We start from the raw sequence: 23,087 nt of genomic DNA, 5'->3' as shown, positions 1-23,087 counted from the left end.
GAATTCTTGGAGAAATCCCTGAAGGACTTCCTGGAGGAATCCCTGGAGCAATTCTTGGGGAAATCTCTAGAGAGAATCTTGGAGAAATGCCTGGTTCCTGGTGTAATTGCTGGAGGAATTCTTGGATGATACCCAGCAGGAATTCCTGGAGAAATTTCTGAAGAAATTTCTTGGATGAGTTCTTGGAGCCACTCCTGGAAGAATTCCTGGAGGAATTCCTGGAGAAATCTCCAGAGAAATTCTGGGAGGAATTGCTGGAGAAATTTCTGAAAAAAAACCTTGAGAAATTCCAGGAGGATTTCCTGGAAGAACTCTTGAAGGATTTTCTGGAGAGTTCCCTGGAGGAATATCTGGGAATATCCCTAGAGAAATTCGTGTAGAAATCCCTGAAGCAATTCCCGGAGGAATGTCTGGAGGAATCCCTGAAAAATTCCTGGAGAATTTCCTGAAAGAATCCATGAAGAAATCTCTTGAGTATTTCCTGGAGAAATTCCTGAACGAAATGCTGTCATAATTTCTGAAGGATGTCAGGAGCAATTCCTGAACAAATTCCTGGAGAAGTTGCTGGAGAAATTCCTGGATGAAATCCTGGAGGAATACTTGAAGGAATTCCTAGAGATATTCCTTTGGGAATTGCTGGAGGAATCTCTACAGGAATTCTTGAAAGAATTTCTGGATGAATTTCTAGAGGTATCTCCAGAGGAATCCTGGGAGATTTCTATTTATTTTTTTTTCTATTTCTGAAAAATCCTTTGAGAAATTTCTGGAGGAATTTTTAGTAGAATTTCTGGAGGAATTCTTGGAGGAATTTCTGGAGAAATCCTCGAAGGAATTCCTGAAGGAATCCTTGAAACAATTTGTGAAGAAATCCCTGAAATATTCCTAGAGAATTTCCTGGAAGAGTTTCTGAAAAAATCTCTAGAGGATTTCCTGGAAGAATTCTTGGAGGAACTTCTGTAGGATTTCCTGGAGTAATCTTCAAAGGATTTCCTGGAGGAATCTTCAAAGGATTTCTTGGACGAATCTTCGATAGATTTCATGGAGGAATCCCTGGGAAAATCCCTGGAGAAATTCATGGAGCAATTTCTGGAGGAATCCCTAAAGCAATTTCAGAATAAATTCCAAGGGTAATTTCTGGAGGTATTCCTGGAAGTTCTAAAGAAATTCCTAGATAAAATCCTGTAGGAATACCTGGAGGAGCTCTAGAGGGGAATTCTTGAAAGAATTACTGGGTGAAATTCTAGAGGAATCTCCAGAGGAATCCTGGGAGATTTCTATTTCAATTATTTTTCAATTTGTGAAAAAAATCCCTTGAGAAAATCCTTGAGGAATTTCTAGTGGAATTTCTGGACGAATTCCTCGAGAAATCCTCGAAGGAATTCCTTAAGGAATCCCTGGGGGAACCCTTGAATATATTTGTAAAGATAGGAATCTCTATAAGACTTCCTGGAGGAATCCCCGAAATATTCCTGTAGGTATTCCTCCAGGAATTTCCGGGAAAATATTCTGAAGAAATCCCAAGAGGATTTGCTGGAAGAATCCTTTGAGGAACTTCTGGAGGAAAATTTGAAGAATTTCCTGGAGAAATCTTCGAAGGATTTCCTGGAGAAATTTTCGAAGGAATTCCTGGAAGAATCTCTGGAGAAATTCGTGGAGAAATCCCTGGAAAAATCCCTGAAGCAATTCATGCAGTAATCTCAGGAGGAATCCCTGAAAAATTCCTGAGCATATTCCTGGAGAATTTCTTGGAAGAATTTCTGGAAAAATCCCCAGAAGATTTTCTGGAAAAACTGCTGAAGAGATTCTTGAAGATTTTTTTCCTAAAGAGGAATTTCTGTAGAATTTTATGAAGTAGTTCCTGGAAAAAATCCTGGGTAAAATCCTGGAGGAATGCCTGGAGGAATGCCTGGAGAAATCCCTGGAGGTTTTCTTTTGGGAATTGCTGGAGGAATCCTTGGAAGAATTCCTAGAGGAATCTCTAGAGGAATTCTTTCAGCAATTACTGGATGCATTTTTGGGGGAATCTCAAGGGGAGCTCTGGGAAAATTTCTGAAAAAAAAATCTTGAGAAATTCCGGGAGGGATTTCTATAGAAATTTCTGGAGGGAGAAATCCTCAAAGGAATGCCTGAAGGAATCCCTTGGGGAATCCTTGGAGAAATTTGTGAAGAAATCTCTGAAAAAAAAAACCCTGAAAAAGTTCCTGGAGGAATCCCTGCAGCAATTTCTGGAGGAAAACCTGGAAGAATTCTTGGAGGGATTTCTGGAAAAATTCCAGAAGGTATTCCTAGAGAAAATCCCGGAAGTATTTCTGAGGGATCCCTAAAGGATTTCCTCCAGAAATTCCTGGATGAATTGCTGACATAATTTATGATGGAATACCTTGAGTAATTCCTAGTGAAATTCCTCGAGGAATCCTTGAAAAAATCCAGGAGAAATCCCTCAAGGAAGAATCCCTGGAAGAATGCCTAGGAGAATTCCAGATGGAATTCTTGCAGGATTCCCTGAAGCAACTTGTAGAGAAATCTTTGGAGGAATTCATGTAGGAATCTCTGGAAAAAAATCCTTGGAGGAATCCCTTGAAAAATTCCTGGATAAATATCTGTAGGAATTCCTGGTGAAATTCTTGGAAGAATCCCGGAAGCAATTACTGGATGAATGCCTGGAAGAAGTCCTAAAGGAATGCATTGAGGAAACCCTGGAGGATTTCTTGGAGGAATCCCTGAAAAAAATCTTGTAGGAACTCTTAGAGGGATCCCTGCAGGTTATCTTAGAGAAATGTCTGTAGGAATTTCTGCAGGAATCTCCAGAGGAACTCCTGGAGAGAAATTAATAGTGGAGCTCCTGAAGGATCTTTTAATAGAAATCCTTGCAGGAATTCCCAGAGAAATCCCTGGAAAAAAAAATCCTAGGAGAATTTCTGAACAAATTCGTGGATTTCTGGAGGAATTTCTGAAAGAATCCCTGGATAATTTTCAGGAAAATCCCTGCAGCAATTCCTAGAGGAATCCCCGGAATAATTCCTTAAAGAATCCCAGGAATAGTTCCTGAAGGAATTCTAAAAAGAGTTCGTGGAGGAACTCCTTGTTACTCCGCTTGTCAATATCCCACAGAAAGCAGTAAAGGATGAACGAATTCCACAGAAGGAGCGCTCATTCGTGAACGCACACGACTCAGCGAACCAGCCGAAAGCAAGCCGAGCCGACGAGAATAAGCAGAGAAAGTTGCAACGAGCAGTGGAAAGCAGATTGAGAAGAACAGCAAGAGTGGTGGGCGGTGGTAACTCGTGCCCAGTATGCAACGCAGAGAACCACCAAATCGAGAACGGCTCCTCCTTTAATTCAAACGACTGGAATTGATGGCTGCGGAGCTCAGTTGTGGAAAACTGTGGAGGAAAACCATTCGTTGGAGGTCCAAAAAACATGCTTCTGATGGAGTGATTCATCAACGGTTTGTCCGTGGACCAAGTCGAACATGCGGCCGTACCACCACTTTGGGTCGACGAGATATTGAACCTTTCTTACCTAGAAGAATGGCGATGCATATCTACGAAGATCAACGTGGCGGATGAGGCGACGAAGTGGGGCAAAGGCCCTTCATACAACGTTTCATGGACCAGAATTTCTCTACAGCAGCGAAGAACATTGGTTGAAGATTCCGGATGAAGGTAGCGTTGAAAGCGATAAGGAGCTACGGGAAGCGTAAGTGTGCAGCCACCTAGTTAGACAACCGTTGGTAAATACTGAAAGGTTTTCGCGGTTCGACAGGATGTTGCGCTCAGTGGCCTATGTTCACCACTTCGTGGATAGTCTACGGTCAGCGAAAAGGAGGGAAAACCTGCCGGTGCTATCGGGTTGACAAGCGCGGTTATTCAGAAGCGGGAAGGACGTTATGGATACTAGCGCAGTCGTTTCTGAACAAAGTCGCAACCCTCAAACAAAACTTGGAACGGAGCCGGATAAGTCCGAAGCCAGTAGGATCGTTAAGTCGTCTTTCGAAACTTTCACCATTCGCAGACGAGTTCGGCAGTAGGCAGCAGGCAGTAGGGGCAAAGAAGCTCAAGTATTACCGTTTGATGCTAAGTTTTCCGTTCTCCTGCCAAGAAATCATCGGGTCATTGAGTTGCTAGTGGATCTCTATCACAGGTGCTACGCCTTCAGTGGATATATGCTTAACGAGGAAACGCTGCATGTGGTGCCGCATACACAGAGCAATGTCTGTGGCTCCAAAGATAGAATCGACGAGTAGTGCAGAGAGATTTTGGAGAAAAAGAACGTTGCGCGGGCAACAATACTGCAGCATGGCAATCGGCAGAATTTGCAGAACAGAAGCAGAAACTGCGAACTTGTCGGGAGAAAAACGCTGCCTGGAAGAAGCGGAGTGAGATAAAATGGAAATGTAGTGCCCTTCTCAAGAAACACGGAAGTTTTACAAGAAGCTTAACGCATCCCGTAACGACTTCGTGCCGGGAGCCAAAATATCCAGAGATAAGAACGCACAGAGTGTTTTATTTTGCTGATTCCGTGAACTTTTGTAATAACTTTTCAACCGTGGATTTTTCCGATATAGTTTCTTCGGAGAAGTTTCTACATAAGAAAAAGTGCATCTTTTGGCATAAAGAGTTGGATGATCAACCCACCTATAAGTGAGATGAAAAAAATATTTTTTCAAAAAATGCAGATAGACGTTTGATGTCTTCGGCAAAGCTATGCAGAATGCAATTTTGAACAACTTTGTCGAAGACGTGATGATGCTAAATTTCATACTTTTCGAGATATATTGCGTTGTATGTGCACGACCCCTCCCGAATAAAACGGTATCATACACCAATTTAACAGTGTATCATTTTTTGATCACACGTGTTATCGTAAACTGGATGATACATAGATGATACGACATATCATATTCATGATAGCAGGTATCATTTTCGGTGTTTCGATGCTAGACCGAATGGGTTGTTAAGTATCGTTACCATTCAAAAATGCCATTTTTCTCGAACAAAATTTTTGTGGAATCATACATTTTATGATCGCTTTATCATCAACATTATGATACAGCGAATGATAAAAACAAACGCAAATATTTCACCAAATCTGTTTTGCCGACTGAGAAAAAAGCACACCCCTGCGGGCATTTGCCGGGCACTGTCAAATTTGTCTACGATTACGTAAATCATTGTTTACTCGCGGGTTTTTTGTACTTATTTTGTTGAATTGGGAATCGAACCGTGTGATTCCCGAGGTTGATTTCACTGCTTCTCGCGCGGTGTTTACTTCCTACTCTAAATCGGATCAGTGCTCGCGAGTGGCTCAAATGCGTGAAAGTTCTTCACCTGGAGAAGTGGATAGGTGAGATTAAAATAAAAGAAGGTGGGGTAGGATAATTCCTAAGAAGAAACCTTCCACTATCAACGACCGATCTTCTTTTGATCCCATCGCATGCTGTGGCAACCAATGAAGGTGAGTTTTCAAGAGAATTATCCAGTGATATTAGTCAAAGGTTGATGCACGGCGGTCTCCAAAAGTAGTTTCTTACTACAGTGATCTAATAGCTAGAACTCAAAAGTGCTGATTTTCGACGATTATAACGACACAGAAACACAAATGGACCATTTAACCCATTTCAAAAGTGTGGCAGTGATTGATTGTTGAAAAATAACTCGCCAAAACTATCGTTATTTGCGGAGCGTGCAAAACCATATTATTAAAAATTAATAATGTACCATTGGATGAATCATCATGAAAAGTGGTATGAAACATACTGAATAATGCAAAATTTTCATCTTTAATCGTCCAATCATTAAACTATTATAACTTTTGTTGTAATTATTCCACGAATAAATATCTTATAATATGAACGATTCGATTCCATTGATCGTATTTTTCTATGCGCGCTATCAATCATATATTTTATCATAACCTTTTAACGGGATTTTTTACGTTTTTTGCGTCTTCTACAAAGTTGTTTGGAATGTAAATATACATGTTTTTGTCGAACATCAAAAAACGCTAGCTTTTGAAATAACAAAGTTTTTTTTTACAAATTACTGATTTTTATAGGGTAATTTTGAACTCGTCTAACTGCTTTCGGCGCAAAATGGCGCAGAGAACCTTTTCGATTAATGTAACAACTATATTTTCACTATATGAAAATGGCTTAAACTTTTGTATGCATGTGTATGCTTAATGTGTTATGATAAATAAACAAACAGTTGTCAAATATTGAAATTGTTCAATAACTTCTTAATTTAACGAGATAAAGTGTCGCAATGTTCAGCAAAATTGCGCATTTTTGTATGCTCAACAACTTTATAGAACATGAAAAAAATGTAGAAAATCTTAATAAAAAGCATAGGCTGGACTGGAAGCTATAAAGTTCAACATTATTGAAATATGCTTTGAAAATTTATAGGATCACCCACGTCCAAGTCTGGGTAGTCTCTAATTGCATTAACAGTTGAAGCTTAGGCTCCCATGCTCCATCAGCCAGATAACTGCAAACTAAGCATTATTCGTGGCAACACTTTGAGCGGCACGATGGAACTATGCCGAGTGCGCTAAGTATTATTAGACCACTAATGTGGTTGCATGAGGTACATTAGTAACATTACAGCGTGCATAACCATTATTGCAACATTTGAGTCACCCGTTTGACTGAAGCTTGGGATATAACAAACGTTAGCATCGCATTATATAGTTAACTCAGAGGATGATTCATGTAAAAATTGATGACTTATAGGAAAACTTCGACTCAAATATAAGTTATGTGTTCCAGTTCCAGAATGAACTCGAAGACGAACATGTTAGAAAGTCTTCCAGTGTGCAGCTCGTACGATACAGTAGAATGTATTGTTACCTTGTCCCTGAAGAAGCTTCCATACGAAGCGAAATGTTGGATGAAAATTTAATCATCGTTTTCAATCAATTTGATGACTGAATCGCCAACTAAACATAACCTTAATGTACTGTTACCTACAAATCTAATGCAAATGTATAGTAAATACAGTAAGCAATAGTTTTACCATAACATTACAATACACTATTGTGAATGCCGGGCAACTCACTGGAACAATCCGTTCCCAGCCATCTTAGCAAACTGCAGTAGAACCACTTGGCATAATACGGAACCTCACGATGATGGCGACTTGCTCCGCCAACAGTCCACTCGTCAATGAGGCAGCATCACACTGACGACGACCCCGTCATGGTGCTGGCTGTCACTGATGCTTGCTAGGGGAAATACACGCATGGGGAATGCTACTCAGCTTTGTTCATACCCCACAACTATATTGTTGCTGATACACTATATGGTGCACGAATGGTTGTCACCAAATATCCTATGGTGGATTTTTATCCGAGTTACTAGGGGAATACTTGAACATGTATTTTTGATAGTAAGCAGATTAAACAAGTGTCTGAAAACATAAACATTAGTTCACGCTATTTTTAAGATGATCCAACAAAACAGAAGAAATAAATGTACAATTCTGAAGTTTGATTAGATCAGATCGTAAGTTAACTGTACTGCCCATAACTGCATATTTGTAACATTTGCACTTTTTGTCAATATTGAGTTAATACCGGAAATTATCTCCAAATCATCAGTACTTTCATCCACCCAAATGGACTTGGCAAGTTTGTTCTACAATATGTCAAATAAATACCAAGTCGTTTTGTCTCATTATCAAATATTCACGAATGTAACTGCATAACAGTCACACTGGCAATACAAACTGGCCTCATAGCGTACCGCCAATTATAGTTTGATCTAGTTTATTTTTCAACTATTCGCCCAGCATTGAAGAAGAGCTATAGAAGATTTCATTGTTAAAGGATTTATTTTGAATTTTTGGCAAATTTTTGAAATTTCGATATTTTTCCATACTAACGCAAATTGCAAACTTTGAGCGCCATTTTCTCTAATGCCTACTTTTGTCGAATGTGATTGTTATGCAGTTATGGGCAGTGTATATCTGGCGCAAATACGATCTGTTCAAAACAAACTTCAGATTTGGATAAATACTACTCAAAATACTCTATTTAAATGCAAATTTTGTCAGAAAAATGTCACTGGGAAATCTTTTATTCAAAATGATAACTATGAAAATCCGAAACATAAAAAACCCAATCAACTGAGTGAAAAGAGGTTGCGTGTGCCCTAATGAGATGTACGTTTCTAGTTTCCATTCTCGTGCAAAAAAAAAATACAACACAGTCGGTGTGAAAACAAGTGTGAGTTACAAAACCTCGTTCAACATTTTCATGCAGGGAATCAAATCTAAGCTTACGGTTTCTATACTTAGAGGTGGAGGGACGTGGTTAGAAGGACACGGAAAAGCGAAAGTGGCACTCTGTTTCTGATTGATTAAGGTTTCAACTTTTGCTTCGAGATACGGATTTAGGGTGGTTAATTTACACAATCGTGTAATTATGTCAACACAACAACGAAATACGAAATAGAGTAACGGATTTTAGAATGAATCACGGCTTAAAAACAAACGATAAATACCTTCATCATCATCGCCATTCACTGGGGTGGCCTCGTCCTCGTGCTGGGTGCTGAACCCGATCCAGCCCTTCTCTTCGACCACATCACTTTGGATGGCCGCCTTGCCCCGGCTGGTGGTGGTTGGGCCGTTCGAGGTGCTAACCTTCTTCAACGCAGATGCCTTGGGCGAGGGTGTGGCAACTGGGGTAGTGGTTGTGCTTTTTTTGGGCGATGGCTTCGGAGATTGCTTCGGCGAAACGGCGGGTTTTACCGTTAATTTCGTAGATTTCGGCTCGAATTCGTCAACGTTGAGGATCTTGTGGTGTTCGTCGAAACTGACGCGACGCGGAGAGGAGTGCTTCTTCCGAGCGGAGGAAAGTTCTTCGTTCGAGGAGGAGATCGATACACTGCTCCTCTCCTCGGGAATCACTTCGAAACGTTGCGTATACTTGCCACTGTTGGCCGATCGCCGAGGGGTGGAGCTGTTCGAGGCGATGTTCTTACGATTCGAGGGTGATCGCTTGGCTTTATCTTTCAGCTCTTCTGGGGACTTGATGAACTTGACCCCGACGTCGTCTGGATTAGCCAAGGCTTCGATCAGCAGATCGGCGATCATTCGATCTACTTTTGGATTACTGCCAGCCGTTGACAAAGGGCTATTTTCTCTAGAGTAGGCACTTCGTCTGTATCGACCCCATCTGTAGATGGGAACAGGAATGCGAGATTTGTTGTGACCTGATCGACTACCGGCACTTCGGACCCGCGGTGGCCTGCGAGGAGCACTGTCTGCACATTCTACAATCTCCAGGATCTCTATGTGCTTGTCGCCTTCCTGGATCTCGGTTTTTTGATATACCCGCCTTGGGCCGCCCTCGATGTCAGGAGTAAGATCGGCGTGAGGGTACAGTGTCATTTGTTGGACGTCCTTCAGAACGTGCTTTCTTCTGACATCGACCGGTGTTTTCTTTGGTGTTTTCGAGGATGTAGTTGTCGTTGCCGTTGTGGGTTGAAGCGAGGATTTGGAAGATGCCGGTGCAGATTGTGCTTCGCTGCTAGACTTTTGCCTACGTTCAGCCGCTTGGCCCCATGGACTCTTGGAAACCTTTTTAGAGCTGGCAGCACTTCCAGTTGAGGTGCTAGTAGCTGCAGTATTTGTAATTTGCATGTTGCCACGAGCGTCTATTTTGTACGACTCAAGCATGCCAAGCTCCGTACGCAAAGCGGTGCTTTTCTTTTTCGTTTTAGGAGTTTTGGGAGTGAATGCAGGGCTTTGTCCGAAAACATGCTTCTTTGCAGCCGGGGGAATGAACTCTTTGCGACTGATCGCTCGATCGATGGTACTGATCACTTGTATGGCAGGTTCGCCGTAGAACTTACGCTGTTCAATTATTCGCATTGCTTTGCGATGTTTCTTCAAGTTTTCCTGTTCCTTCTTCCAAATCATCAATCGTTGCCGATTGTTCAGGCGTTCCTTGAGCCTGATCGGCATCGTGTCGGCAACTACAATGTGCTCGTCGATTATCACAGTCGTGTCCTGAATGGGTACGAAGAATGCTTCGCCTTTCTCGTGCCGTGGCGATTTGTCCGAACTGGTTGACTCGGATTTGGTAGTTGACTCGGCGGTAGGTTCGGCTGGAGTTGTCGATGCCGGCGCAGGAGATGACGCTGCATGGGACTTTCTTCGATCGGGTCTTCTCCGTGGAGTTATTTCTACCTCATCAAGGCTGTCTACCAAGCTGGGTGTGTCCGAGTCGGATCCATTGTTTTCCGGCAGATCATCGAATTCCTCAGCAGAGTTTGAAGAGGGTTGCACTTCCATGGACTCGGTTCGAGGAAGTGCAGATATGCGAGGAACTATTGTGCATCTCCCATTGCCATTCTCACGGTAAACAGATCCCAGTCCGATCTTACTGATTATTTGCACTTCGGGTTCCGAAGCGATATCGGTGTGATCGGAGGGATCCGTCTCGATGCCGTAGGATGGGAAATAATACTTCCCATTGAGGTCTATCTCCGATGGGAGTCCGTCCGAATCTCGAGAGCCATTTCTTGGTGCGAGGTAGAATCCATTGGAATTTGACTGTTTCTCACCAAGTCCTCTCTTCTTACGGACATAATTGATGGAGATTTTACCACCTTCGTCCGAGCGATTGTTATTCATGGAGTCTTCATTTTCCTTTTCGCTGTCCTTGTCCACTGTGCTCTGCTGTTGCTTTAGCTTAGTGCTCGGATCGGGCGGTGAGTTACACACCACCCCACCACCTCCTCCTATGTATTTTTCCGTTTCTTTGTGCTTCATTACCTCGACCTCTAAAGCGCCACTAATCGTATGGTCAATCGATTTTGCTTCTTCTAATTGCTGATTGTTATTCTTCTGGTCTGAACTTGCGAAACCGTTGGTCACTAGTTCCTTTGTATCCAGCAAATTATTCAAATTGTCCACCAGCAAATTTGATATGTATTCATCCAATCGTTCTTCGTTCTTCAGGATATCTTCTCTCGTCAAGTTCTTTTCATCACTCGCGAAATTATCATTGCCGTCCACAAAAACACTTTCACTATCGGTACTATCGGCGGAAACACTAACTGCACTACTACTGGCGTTGCTGCCCCGTCGCGTAATTTGCTTCTTCAGCGGGAATTGTCCTTCGTTAATCTCCTTGACCTTCACAGCAGTACCTCTTGATGCTGCACCGTGACCAACAGTCTCAGTACGTTTTCGAGAATGAACATCAGCATCAGTATCACCAGCGCGCTCAGCAGGAGCTTCCCGATAATCTTGATAATCATCTTTCGACGCGATAGCTTCCTCCTTCAGGAATTCACTGATGTCACTTTCGTTATCGTGCGCGTTCAAAATCGTACTATTACCGTCATCACCGTCATCGCGTTCGCGTTCACGTCCGTGTTCGTCGTTATCGATTAGCGTACCCTCTTCGCTCGCTTCAAGGATAGTGCCAGTGCTGCCAGCTCGTCCGACCGGCCGGATAAACGTTTGGGATGCTACGGAGGAAGTACTGCTGGTAAGATCTGCCTCATCAAGCTCGACTGCGTCGTTGGCGCTCATGAAGATGAAGTTCCGCTTGGATCGGTCATGGACGACCTCTTCCTTGCGTTGAATCAGAGGGGTATTTACGATTCCAGTGGTACTGGAAACCTCCGGTTTGGAACTTTTTGTCGTCGCACTTACACTATCGTCCACCAACCCCTCACTGGATATCTGATTTCGATTGCTCGGTGTACTGAGTCGACTCAACGCCTCCACGCTGTCACCCTTCTGGAGGTTAATATTATTCAACGAACCCGTGAGTCTGAGCCTTTTCGGTGACTCATTAGCAGCCAACTTGCCACCTCTAGCGTTACTATTGTACTGACTCTCCAGCTTCGCACATTCCTTACACGAGGTTGCCGTGGTTGTCGCACAACTCCCGTCGCTACTACCGCTACCACCACCACCACCACCACCACTAACGCCACCACCCTCCGGCGGTAGGATGTTCTCAATACTGTAGATTCGTCGTGGTGCCCTCCGAAGCGGTGGTGACCAACTGCCAGACCGGTCGTACCTTCGCATTTCTTTGCTCCACATCCGCCGCAGCAGGGTCGATTTTCTCATCGAATAGTCACCACCACCACCGCAACCACCCACGCCCAGGACACCTGCGCCACCCAACCCCGCGCTGCTACCGACAGGATGGCCAACAACATAGTTATTATTGCTATTATTACCATTGCTATTAATACCATTGACACTACTACACTTTTGGCTACGACTAATACCACCTAGTGACGACGACGACGGCTGGCGCTTCAAAACGGCCAGATTGGACTCGGACCCGGTTGAAGCCAGTCCGGTGGTGAAGTCCCCGCTGCCGCAGCCGCTCTCCACGCTACTGCCCGCCCTAGTAATCGATTTCCGGTGAACTAGAACCGGCGGTGACTGTGGTTGCTGTTGTTGTTTGCGCTGCAGAACCGGGGATTCCTTGCTGTGGGAGCGTGTCATTGGCCCACCGCCGCCCGGCTTCTTCTGGAGTTGGGGTTGCTGCTGTTTCATCTGCTGATGCTTGGGGGACGGCGAAGGGTAGTAGTTTTTGTTGGTCAGCACGATGTTGTTGTGGTTGGTATCGTGCGGCGGCTCGTCGTAGGACTTCTGCTGGGATAAGGTATGTCTGAAAGCAGAGGGCGCGTGGGAAAGGTCAGAGCCGAGGGATGGAAGAAAGAAGCAAAAAATAAAAGTTTTGTATTAGTGATTGTCCGGTTGAAATAATTCGTCCTCATGAGGTCGGCAGCGAAAGTGAAAGAACATTGGAATGCCCGGGCACCTCAGGGGGTGGTAATGGGGTATTCGCTTTTTGTGTGATTTGTAAAATTTTGTAGGTGTATTTGTAGTGTCGTGAAATTTTGGGTTGAATTAAATAGCAGACGAATAACAATACTACATCTAGGTCTCCACACTTACTGGCATTTTGTCACAGTCACGATGAGTAGTTTTGACCATTAGAAAGTAGAATTGAGTTCACCGAGCTTTGGCTAGCAAACGTTTGCGTGCTAAATTCATAACCCTTAAGTAACGATGCTTAAGTTAGATGAATTCTCATAATTTGATCCAATATTCTGCAGAATATTTCTGCATAATATTTGGAACATTACAGTAGGGATTTCTATAACATGGTGATACTTATTTCAGCTATAATAGGTACTCAAAGAAACACAAGTACTGAGTTGTGTAGGCAACATGGTAAGGAATCAAGAAGCTCGTATACAATTTTCTGTTGGTTCAATAGTTATCTTGTGAAAACAGTTACGTGCGAACTTTATTTTTATTCATATATTTAGTTCAATATCTTTACATAGATTAGCCTCAGAGCACAATAATACGCCACCCATATCGGTTCACTGTCACTCTCGACCTGGTCAGCCCACCTTGTCCGCGAACTTTACGGCGTCTTGTACAATCCAGGTTTCTTGCAAACACAATCTTTGTAGGGTTTGCTATTTGGCATTCTAGAAATCTTCTCTGTCCACCGACCGTATTCTCCCGAGTTTTGTCACCTTTTGATGGATGCTGGGTGCACCGTAGAGCGCAGCGAGCTCGTGGTTCATTCTTCGCCCCGCCAAACTCCGAATGCTTGCAGATTCACCTCTAACATGGCCCATGTCTCGTGCCCATAGATAGAGGATAAACGATCATATTAGTGTTCTGTACATGGTACATTTGGTTCGGGGCTGAATCGCATGACACCATCTAGAGCATAGGTTCCCAAACTTTCAGGTCGCGCGACCCCCTTTTACCAGATGACGTAGTTTTCGCGACCCCCCACAGAAATTCCCTCATTTGTTGTCTGTTACAGTAAAATATTTTACTGTCCCTCGTGACCCCTTGGATGAACGCCGGCGACACCCCTGGGGGGTCGCGACCCACAGTTTGGGAAACCATGATCTAGAGCAATGTTGAACAGCAGGCACGGAAGTCCATCACGCTGTCGCTGTCCCCGTCGTGATTCGAATGAAGTGTAGTGTTCGCCCGAAATTTTCATTCAGCTTTGCACACCGTCCATCTTTGCTTTTATCAATCTTGTTACCTCCCCGGGAAAGTCGTCCTCGATTATGTTTTTCCATGATCTGTGTGGTCGACAGGTGGAACGTTGAGACCTGGTATTCACACCATTTTTCGAGGATTCGCCATATGATAAAGATGTTGTCCGTTGTCGACTGGCCGTCGATGAAGCCGCTTCGATAACTTCCCATGAACTCTTTAGGTGACAGACGACGAAAGATGATCTGGGATAACGCTTTGTAGTTGATTTTGAATAAGTTCTTGCAATCCACTCGGTAGTCTTTTTTAGATTACCCTTCCTTCCTCTTCTCTGGGAGCCGTTCGGTATGATACAGATTTTAACCAGTACCAATCCACCGTGAAGTTCGCTTCGATGAAGGTCTCCGTAAAGCTTACCACGAGTTCCTGGAGAATAACAATAGTCTGGGACCTGGGTCACACGAAGGAGGTAAATCCGTGCGCGTCGAGAAACCTGCTGTTCTTCTTATTCCACCATATGCCATCCATCGTTCTGAGCGTACCACTACGAATACACAAGTAGTAATTGGTAGGCCCTACCGAAGTTCTACCAACTTTTCGCTCAACGTTTACCGTTTGTTGGACAAACGGTGCAGCGAGCCCTGTTACTGCCGTAATTCTGCAAAGTGACGTAAGCGCCATTCCAAATTTCGACGTCTTTTGGTACATATATATATCTGATGAAATAATAACACTGTGGTATGTTAGCTACAGGGGGTGGCCAAAATGTTTGGGATAGGCAACTTTTTTTCTCCCACAAAAAAATTCAACATGTTGTAACTTTTCATAGAGTGCATAAAGAATCCCAAATTTTGACTGTTTGTTAACCTATTATATGTGCATTATTGGTACAAATTTGGGCTGGATTGATTATTTTTTTTGCGAAGTTAGAACAGTTCGGGTAAAATTCAATTATTTAGACAATTATTTTTTGAACTGTCATATCTCGGAAACTAGTGAACCGAATTGAATGAAATTTTTACCGTTTATCAACAACACATACGTTGTTAAATGCAATATTTTCTCATGGCGAATTAAGTAATACCGGGTTGAAATTTTTACCCATATAGAGGAAAATAAATCAAATTTACAATACCACACAAAGAATACTAAATGTGTGTTCTTTTTAATCTAAATAGGCTCTAATATATCTGATTACAGATAACTTAAGAACAGAAGTAGAAAATGTTTGGATATGAACACTAAAATTTATTGACATTGATATGAAAAAAATTTCCGAGAAAAGTCCAAAAATTGCCAATCTATGATAATTTTTTTCAACGTTCAAAAAGTACCTATGTTTTAATGATTTGTAAAGCATTTATATATTGTTAGTGTACGATCAAAATTTCATTCAATTCGGTTCACTGGTTTCCGAGATATGACAACTCAAAAATAAGTTGTCTAATAATAGTGCTTTACCCAAACGATTCTAACTTTGCGAAAGATTGATCAATCGAGCCCAAATTTTGTACCAATGATGCACATGTAATAGGTTGATGAACAATCAAAATTTGAGATTTTTTTATGCACTCTATGAAAAGTTATAGCATGTTGAACTTTTTTGTGAGAGAAATAAAAGTTACCTATCCCAAACATTTTGGCCACCCCCTGTATATTAGGATGCAAGATCTCGCGGTAATCTAGCATCTATGAAAAAAAAACATAGCAAACGATCAAGAGTTTGATGAATAATAACCAAAAATGTACCGTCAATGTCGCTTACGTCACTTTTCAGAAGAATGACAGTGTACTCTACCGTCATCAACATTTATTTTATTTTTTTTTTTACTTTAATCCATCTGACGATATCTGACAGCATAACATCGATGACGATGTTAAATAGATAGACGATGCTAAATATAACTCAATTTCTGCCGGAATTTCTCCAAGAATGCCTTCTGGGATTCTTCCGGGAGTTCCAGGATTCCTCAAGAAATTTCATAAAAGATCATCTTGATGAATCATAGGAAGAGTTCCTGTAGAAATTTCAGAAGATAGAGTCCTTAAATAGAGGATTCTAGGAAGGAACTCTTTGAGGAAACCCAGAAGGAACACCATGTAAATTCTTCTCAGATATAACCAACGTCCGCACATACCGCAGTGCGAATATAGATTCGGATCACTACTTAGTCGCTGTATGCATGCGCTCGAAATTTTCGACAGTTATCACCACGCGTCGAAGTCGAACGCCGCAGCTCAACATCGAGCAACTTCGTAACGTAGAAGTGGCTCAAGACTACGCGCAGCAGTTAGCAGTGGCCCTACCAACGGAAGAGCAGCTTGGCGCAGCTACACTTGAAGATGGCTGGAGGGACATCCGATCCGCCATAGGTAGTACCTCGGCTACAGCACTAGGCTTCGCGACTCCGAATCACAGAAACGACTGGTACGACGGCGAATGTGAACAGTTGAAAAACGAGAAGAATGCAGCATGGGCGAGAATGCTGCAACACCGTACGAGAGCGAATGAGGCACGTTACAAACAGGCGCGGAACAGGCAGAACTCAGTCTTCCGGATGAAGAAGCGCCAGCAGGAAGAACGAGATCGCGAAACGGTGGAAGGGCTGTACCGCGCTAAGGACACACGAAAGTTCTGGGTAACTCTCGCTGAGACCGTCCCACTATTTACACCATGTCTTTAAAAATGTTTAAGGTGGAGATTTTCTGAAAGTCCTCCTCAAAAAAGTAACAAAATGGCATTTTGTTAATCAATTTGATGGACCCCCCGTTAGTTAGAGCCACAACCATTTTTGCGGGCCCCTCGAATTTGATCAATTGTTGGCTCACTTAAACCGTTATAACTCAAAAGTTTCTCCTAAAACCACCTCATAACAAAATGTTGTTGAAAAGAGGAAAGATAAGGCTACTATTTACAGTTATAAAAAGTTGGGTCGGCCATATTGATTTTGGCCGCCATCTTGGATTTTTATACCAAAACTGTTTTTTCATCATGTTGGCAACCACCGATTTTCAAAATCTTTGCGTCAATCGAAAGCGGGGACATTTTTACACAACATATCAAAAATTTAGAGATGTATCTTTTTCCTATCTAAAGTTATCTGCACTTTTGTTAATCATGACACGTTTTCTTCATACATTTCCTTGCGCACCGGCAACGACACCCAACAGCATCGAAGTTGGCGCCTGCTTGTATACAGAACGGCACCTGCAGCCAAATTAGGGAAAATTGGAGGATCGTTCCCGTTTTTGATTGTTTCTCAATGATGCGGACATTGCTTTTAAAGTTGTTTGGTGTTTTGAAAAGCTTAAACCTTCAGCTTTCCATTAGTGGGTTCAGATTTCAAATAATTGTTCGTAAACACTGTGAAATAACGCTGCATTTATGTAAACAACCAACATCTGGCCCAGTGCGCTAAAGTGTCATAATTTACAAAAGTGCAGATAACTTTTGATAGGAAAAAGATACATCTCCAAATTTTTGATATGTTGTGTAAAAATGTCCCTGCTTTCGATTGACGCAAAAATTTTGAAAATCGGTGGTTGCCAACATGGTGAAAAAACAGTTTTGGTATAAAAATCCAAGATGGCGGCCAAAATCAATATGGCCGACCCAACTTTTTATAACTGTAAATAGTAGCCCTATCTTTCCTCTTTTCAACAACATTTTGTTATGAGGTGGTTTTAGGAGAAACTGTTGAGTTATAACGGTTTAAGTGAGCCAATAATTGATCAAAATCGAGGGGTCCGCAAAAATGGTTGTGGCTCTAACTAACGGGGGGTCCATAAAATTGATAAACCAAACTAGGCTTCGCGACTCCGAATCACAGAAACGACTGGTACGACGGCGAATGTGAACAGTTGAAAAACGAGAAGAATGCAGCATGGGCGAGAATGCTGCAACACCGTACGAGAGCGAATGAGGCACGTTACAAACAGGCGCGGAACAGGCAGAACTCAGTCTTCCGGATGAAGAAGCGCCAGCAGGAAGAACGAGATCGCGAAACGGTGGAAGGGCTGTACCGCGCTAAGGACACACGAAAGTTCTGGGTAACTCTCGCTGAGACCGTCCCACTATTTACACCATGTCTTTAAAAATGTTTAAGGTGGAGATTTTCTGAAAGTCCTCCTCAAAAAAGTAACAAAATGGCATTTTGTTAATCAATTTGATGGACCCCCCGTTAGTTAGAGCCACAACCATTTTTGCGGGCCCCTCGAATTTGATCAATTGTTGGCTCACTTAAACCGTTATAACTCAAAAGTTTCTCCTAAAACCACCTCATAACAAAATGTTGTTGAAAAGAGGAAAGATAAGGCTACTATTTACAGTTATAAAAAGTTGGGTCGGCCATATTGATTTTGGCCGCCATCTTGGATTTTTATACCAAAACTGTTTTTTCATCATGTTGGCAACCACCGATTTTCAAAATCTTTGCGTCAATCGAAAGCGGGGACATTTTTACACAACATATCAAAAATTTAGAGATGTATCTTTTTCCTATCTAAAGTTATCTGCACTTTTGTTAATCATGACACGTTTTCTTCATACATTTCCTTGCGCACCGGCAACGACACCCAACAGCATCGAAGTTGGCGCCTGCTTGTATACAGAACGGCACCTGCAGCCAAATTAGGGAAAATTGGAGGATCGTTCCCGTTTTTGATTGTTTCTCAATGATGCGGACATTGCTTTTAAAGTTGTTTGGTGTTTTGAAAAGCTTAAACCTTCAGCTTTCCATTAGTGGGTTCAGATTTCAAATAATTGTTCGTAAACACTGTGAAATAACGCTGCATTTATGTAAACAACCAACATCTGGCCCAGTGCGCTAAAGTGTCATAATTTACAAAAGTGCAGATAACTTTTGATAGGAAAAAGATACATCTCCAAATTTTTGATATGTTGTGTAAAAATGTCCCTGCTTTCGATTGACGCAAAAATTTTGAAAATCGGTGGTTGCCAACATGGTGAAAAAACAGTTTTGGTATAAAAATCCAAGATGGCGGCCAAAATCAATATGGCCGACCCAACTTTTTATAACTGTAAATAGTAGCCCTATCTTTCCTCTTTTCAACAACATTTTGTTATGAGGTGGTTTTAGGAGAAACTGTTGAGTTATAACGGTTTAAGTGAGCCAATAATTGATCAAAATCGAGGGGTCCGCAAAAATGGTTGTGGCTCTAACTAACGGGGGGTCCATAAAATTGATAAACCAAATGCATTTTTCTTACTTTTTTGGGAGGGACTTTCAGAAAATCACCACCTTAAACATTTTTGAAGACATGGTGTAAATAGTGGGACGGTCTCAGCGAGAGTTACCCTTCTACGAGAAGCTGAACCGCTCGCGCAGAGGCTTTGTGCCACAAGCCGACATGTGCCGAGATAATCACGGGAATATTCTCACGAGCGAGCGTGAGGTGGTCGAGAGGTGGCGGCAGCATTACGATGAGCACCTCAATGGTGACGTTGCAAGTACCGAAGGTGGCGTGGTAACAGATTTAGGAGTATGTGCACAGGACGAAAGACTTCCGGCCCCTGACCTTCAAGAGATTGAGGAGGAGGATGGCCGGTTGAAAAACAACAAAGCCGCTGGAGCAGATCAACTACCAAGCGAGCTTCTAAAATACGGTGGAGAAGCACTGGTGAGAGCACTACACTGGGTCATTACCAAGATTTGGGAGGAGGAAGTATTACCGGAGGAATGGATGGAAGGTATCGTGTGTCCCATCTACAAAAAGGGTGACAAGTTGGATTGCGGGAACTACCGCTCGATCACACTACTGAGCGCTGCCTACAAGATACTCACTCAAATTTTATGCCGCCGTCTATCACCGATTGAAAGAGAGTTCGTGGGGCAATATCAGGCTGGATTTATGGGTGAACGCGCTACAACGGACCAGATGTTCGCCATCCGCCAGGTGTTGCAGAAATGCCGCGAATACAACGTGCCCACACATCACTTGTTCATCGATTTCAAATCGGCGTATGATACAATCGATCGAGAACAGCTATGGCAGATTATGCACGAATACGGATTCGCGGATAAGCTGATACGGTTGATCAAGGCGACGATGGATCGAGTGATGTGCGTAGTTCGAGTATCAGGGACACTCTCGAGTCCCTTCGAATCTCTCAGAGGGTTACGGCAAGGTGATGGTCTTTTGTGCTTGCTGTTCAACATAGGATACTGCAAGATGACGTCACGAAGGCGTGCACTGACAGTTCAGCGAGCTTGTTTACGTGGACTTAGTCTTTGGCGGAGATCCGGCAAAACTTTTTTTCGATACAATTTCAGTAAAACGGTAAATTAGACGATTGATCTTGAACTAGTAGGGTTGAATATAATCGATATTTCCGTGTCGTAATGGTTTCGGGACGGAAAACGTAAATTTAATTTTCGCCGCTCGTAAAACAATCGTAAAACAATTGTAAACAAACTAGCTGAACTGTCATACAAAGTGAGGTTAGATCAGGTGCTTGCAGTACCCTATTGCTTTGGAAGGTGTAATAAGAAGAGCGGGGATAAACACGAGTGGGACGATTTTCACGAAGTCCGTCCAGCTGCTTGGTTTCGCCGATGATATTGATATTATTGCTCGTAAATTTGAGACGATGGCGGAAACGTACATCCGACTAAAGAGTGAAGCCAGGCGAATCAGATTAGTCATTAATGTGTCGAAGACAAAGTACATGATGGCAAAGGGCTCCAGGGAGGAATCACCGCGCCCGCCACCCCGAATTCATATCGACGGTGATGAAATCGAGGCGGTTGAAGAATTCGTGTACTTGGGCTCACTGGTGATCGCCGACAACGACACCAGCAGAGAAATTCAGAGGCGCATTGTGGCAGGAAATCGTGCCTACTTTGGACTCCGCAGAACTCTACGATCGAATAAAGTTCGCCGTAACACGAAGTTAACCATCTAAAAAACGCTGATTAGACCGGTCGTCCTCTATGGGCACGAAACATGGACCCTACGTGCAGAGGACCAACGCGCCCTTGGAGTTTTCGTACGGAAGGTGTTGCGTACCATCTACGGGGGAGTGCAGATGGAAAACGGGACTTGGAGAAGGCGAATGAACCACGAGCTGCATCAGCTGCTGAGAGAACCAACCATCGTCCATACCGCGAAAATCGGGAGGCTACGGTGGGCGGGTCACGTCATCAGGATGTCGGATAGCAACCCGACTAAAATGGTTCTCGAGAGTCATCCGACCGGTACAAGAAGACGTGGAGCGCAGCGAGCTAGGTGGGTCGACCAAGTGGAGGACGATCTGCGGACCCTACGCAGAGTGCGGAACTGGAGACAAACAGCCATGGACCGAGTGGAATGGAGGTGGCTACTATGTACAGCAGAGACCACCCCGGCCTTAGCCTGACCGGTAAGGTAAGTAAGAAGGAACTCCTAATGAAATCCTTAAAGAAACTTCTAGAGGATTCTCAGAATGAACTCCTGGAGCAACCTCGGAAGAAGTTCCTATAGGTAGGCTTGACAGAAACTCCCTCGCGAGAAAATGAGGAAGCGATTTTGGCGATTTTCTGAGGAGTGAAAATAAAACTCAGAAATCACAACACAGATGCTCAACAGTACCGAGCGTGAGCTTGCCGCGCAGCGAGGAGTTCGTCCAACACTCATAATTGCTTGTTGTGTTTCTCACGTCCACTCACACTCAAAAATCTCTCGCGAGTTCCACTCCCATACAAAGAAAGGCTCTCGAGGCGAAAATCGCACTCAAAAACCCGAAATAATCATCGGATCTTTTTTCGTTCTCCTCTTCCTCGCTCAGTTTTTATTGCCTCTGTGTTTGGGGTTCGTTCGCTCCCTCGCGACGAGGCAAAAGCAAAACACCGCTCTAGAGCATGTTGCAAAACTCTTTTGATTTCGAGGAGGATGATCAAGCCTGCCTCCCGAGCAGGAGAAAATAGCTGAAGAATAGGGAATCGCGCCACTTGGGCGGTGGCTTCTATATTCGTCTGTTTTCCACTATAACTCAGTCAAATTTGAACCATTTGACACAACTTTTGGAATGTGGTAAGATCGCTAACAGATTGAAAGGGAAGGGGTATACTATACAGTGGCAAAATTGTGATCCAGTTTGTTATTAATTTTACATGTGAAACAAAGTTGTTTTAATAGTGAGAACCAGTGGTAACGAATGATTAAATTTTGCATATTCGATATTAAGTGCAAACAATACCAATTTTGGCAATCGTACGCTGTGAACGAACAAATCATTTTCTTTGATTGTACATATTCATCAGTCGACACCATGATGGAGTTTTTATTTCAGACTCGAATTCAGATAAGTATTAGTACCATGTGAACCACATTAGTGTAACTGTGTATACATTTCAATAAGTGCTACCCTTGCCTATGGTTTCAATATGTACCTCACACTGTAACAGAATTGTAATCCACTATTTCGCACATTTGAAACGTACCGACGGCATGCCAGAAAAAGATATTTCTTAAAAAAAATTGTCAAACATAACTTGCACACCATGATATCTCAGTCAATTTTTGCTGCTGTTCAATAAAAATCTTATATCGTGACATCACCTAATTCCAATAACTCTTTTTTTTCTAAATTCCCAATTCCGTCCACACCATGCAAACAAATGGGGTAAACGAAATTGAGAGTCGAAAGAGGGTGATTGGAGTTGGGTGATGTCACAGTATGTGTATTGCTTTTTCGCGAATAATCGGGTCTAATTTGATACATGTTTCAATTTAGTACGGAGATGCAAATACTTCACCATGTGTTGATAAAATCTAGATACACCTGTAGATTTACTTCGTGTATAGAAATCTGCACAGTGCACACAAACACGTCACAATACCTACTATTGAAACGTACTTCGTATCGAGTCTTTTGTCTTTCTGTTCAACCTATCATTTGAAAGCTAGACGTTGTCGGCGATTTCAAAAGTGAGGTGCACAATATTGTGAAGCTATTTTCCCAATTCAGGTACGTATGAGGTGTACGTTCTTTGTACGATTTAATTTAAGTTTATTATTTCCCACAGTGATGGATCTCGAAGAAGACCTTCTCTTGCTTTCGCAATT

General features: G+C 42.8%; 1 protein-coding gene across 17 annotated transcripts in view; it reads right to left on the bottom strand.

Moving 5' to 3' along the window:
* The window catches only part of LOC109424083 (uncharacterized), a 638,365-nt gene that overhangs the window by 33,629 nt on the left and 581,649 nt on the right, over nucleotides 1–23,087 (bottom strand). For all 17 annotated transcript variants that reach the window (XR_009995716.1, XM_062842966.1, XM_062842968.1 and 14 more), the window contains one exon: nucleotides 8,507–12,654. Coding sequence is in view for 16 of the 17 variants with exons in the window: in XM_062842966.1 (XP_062698950.1) it covers nucleotides 8,507–12,654 (4,148 nt within the window). In the remaining variant the exon portion in view is untranslated. The remainder of the gene's footprint in view (nucleotides 1–8,506; nucleotides 12,655–23,087) is intronic.

The sequence above is a fragment of the Aedes albopictus genome, chromosome 3 (assembly GCF_035046485.1).
Source record: "Aedes albopictus strain Foshan chromosome 3, AalbF5, whole genome shotgun sequence".
In the NCBI taxonomy this organism is placed as follows: Eukaryota; Metazoa; Arthropoda; class Insecta; order Diptera; family Culicidae; genus Aedes; species Aedes albopictus.
The sequence above is the reverse complement of the archived record's forward strand: the minus strand, read 5'-3'. Positions and strand labels throughout refer to the sequence as shown.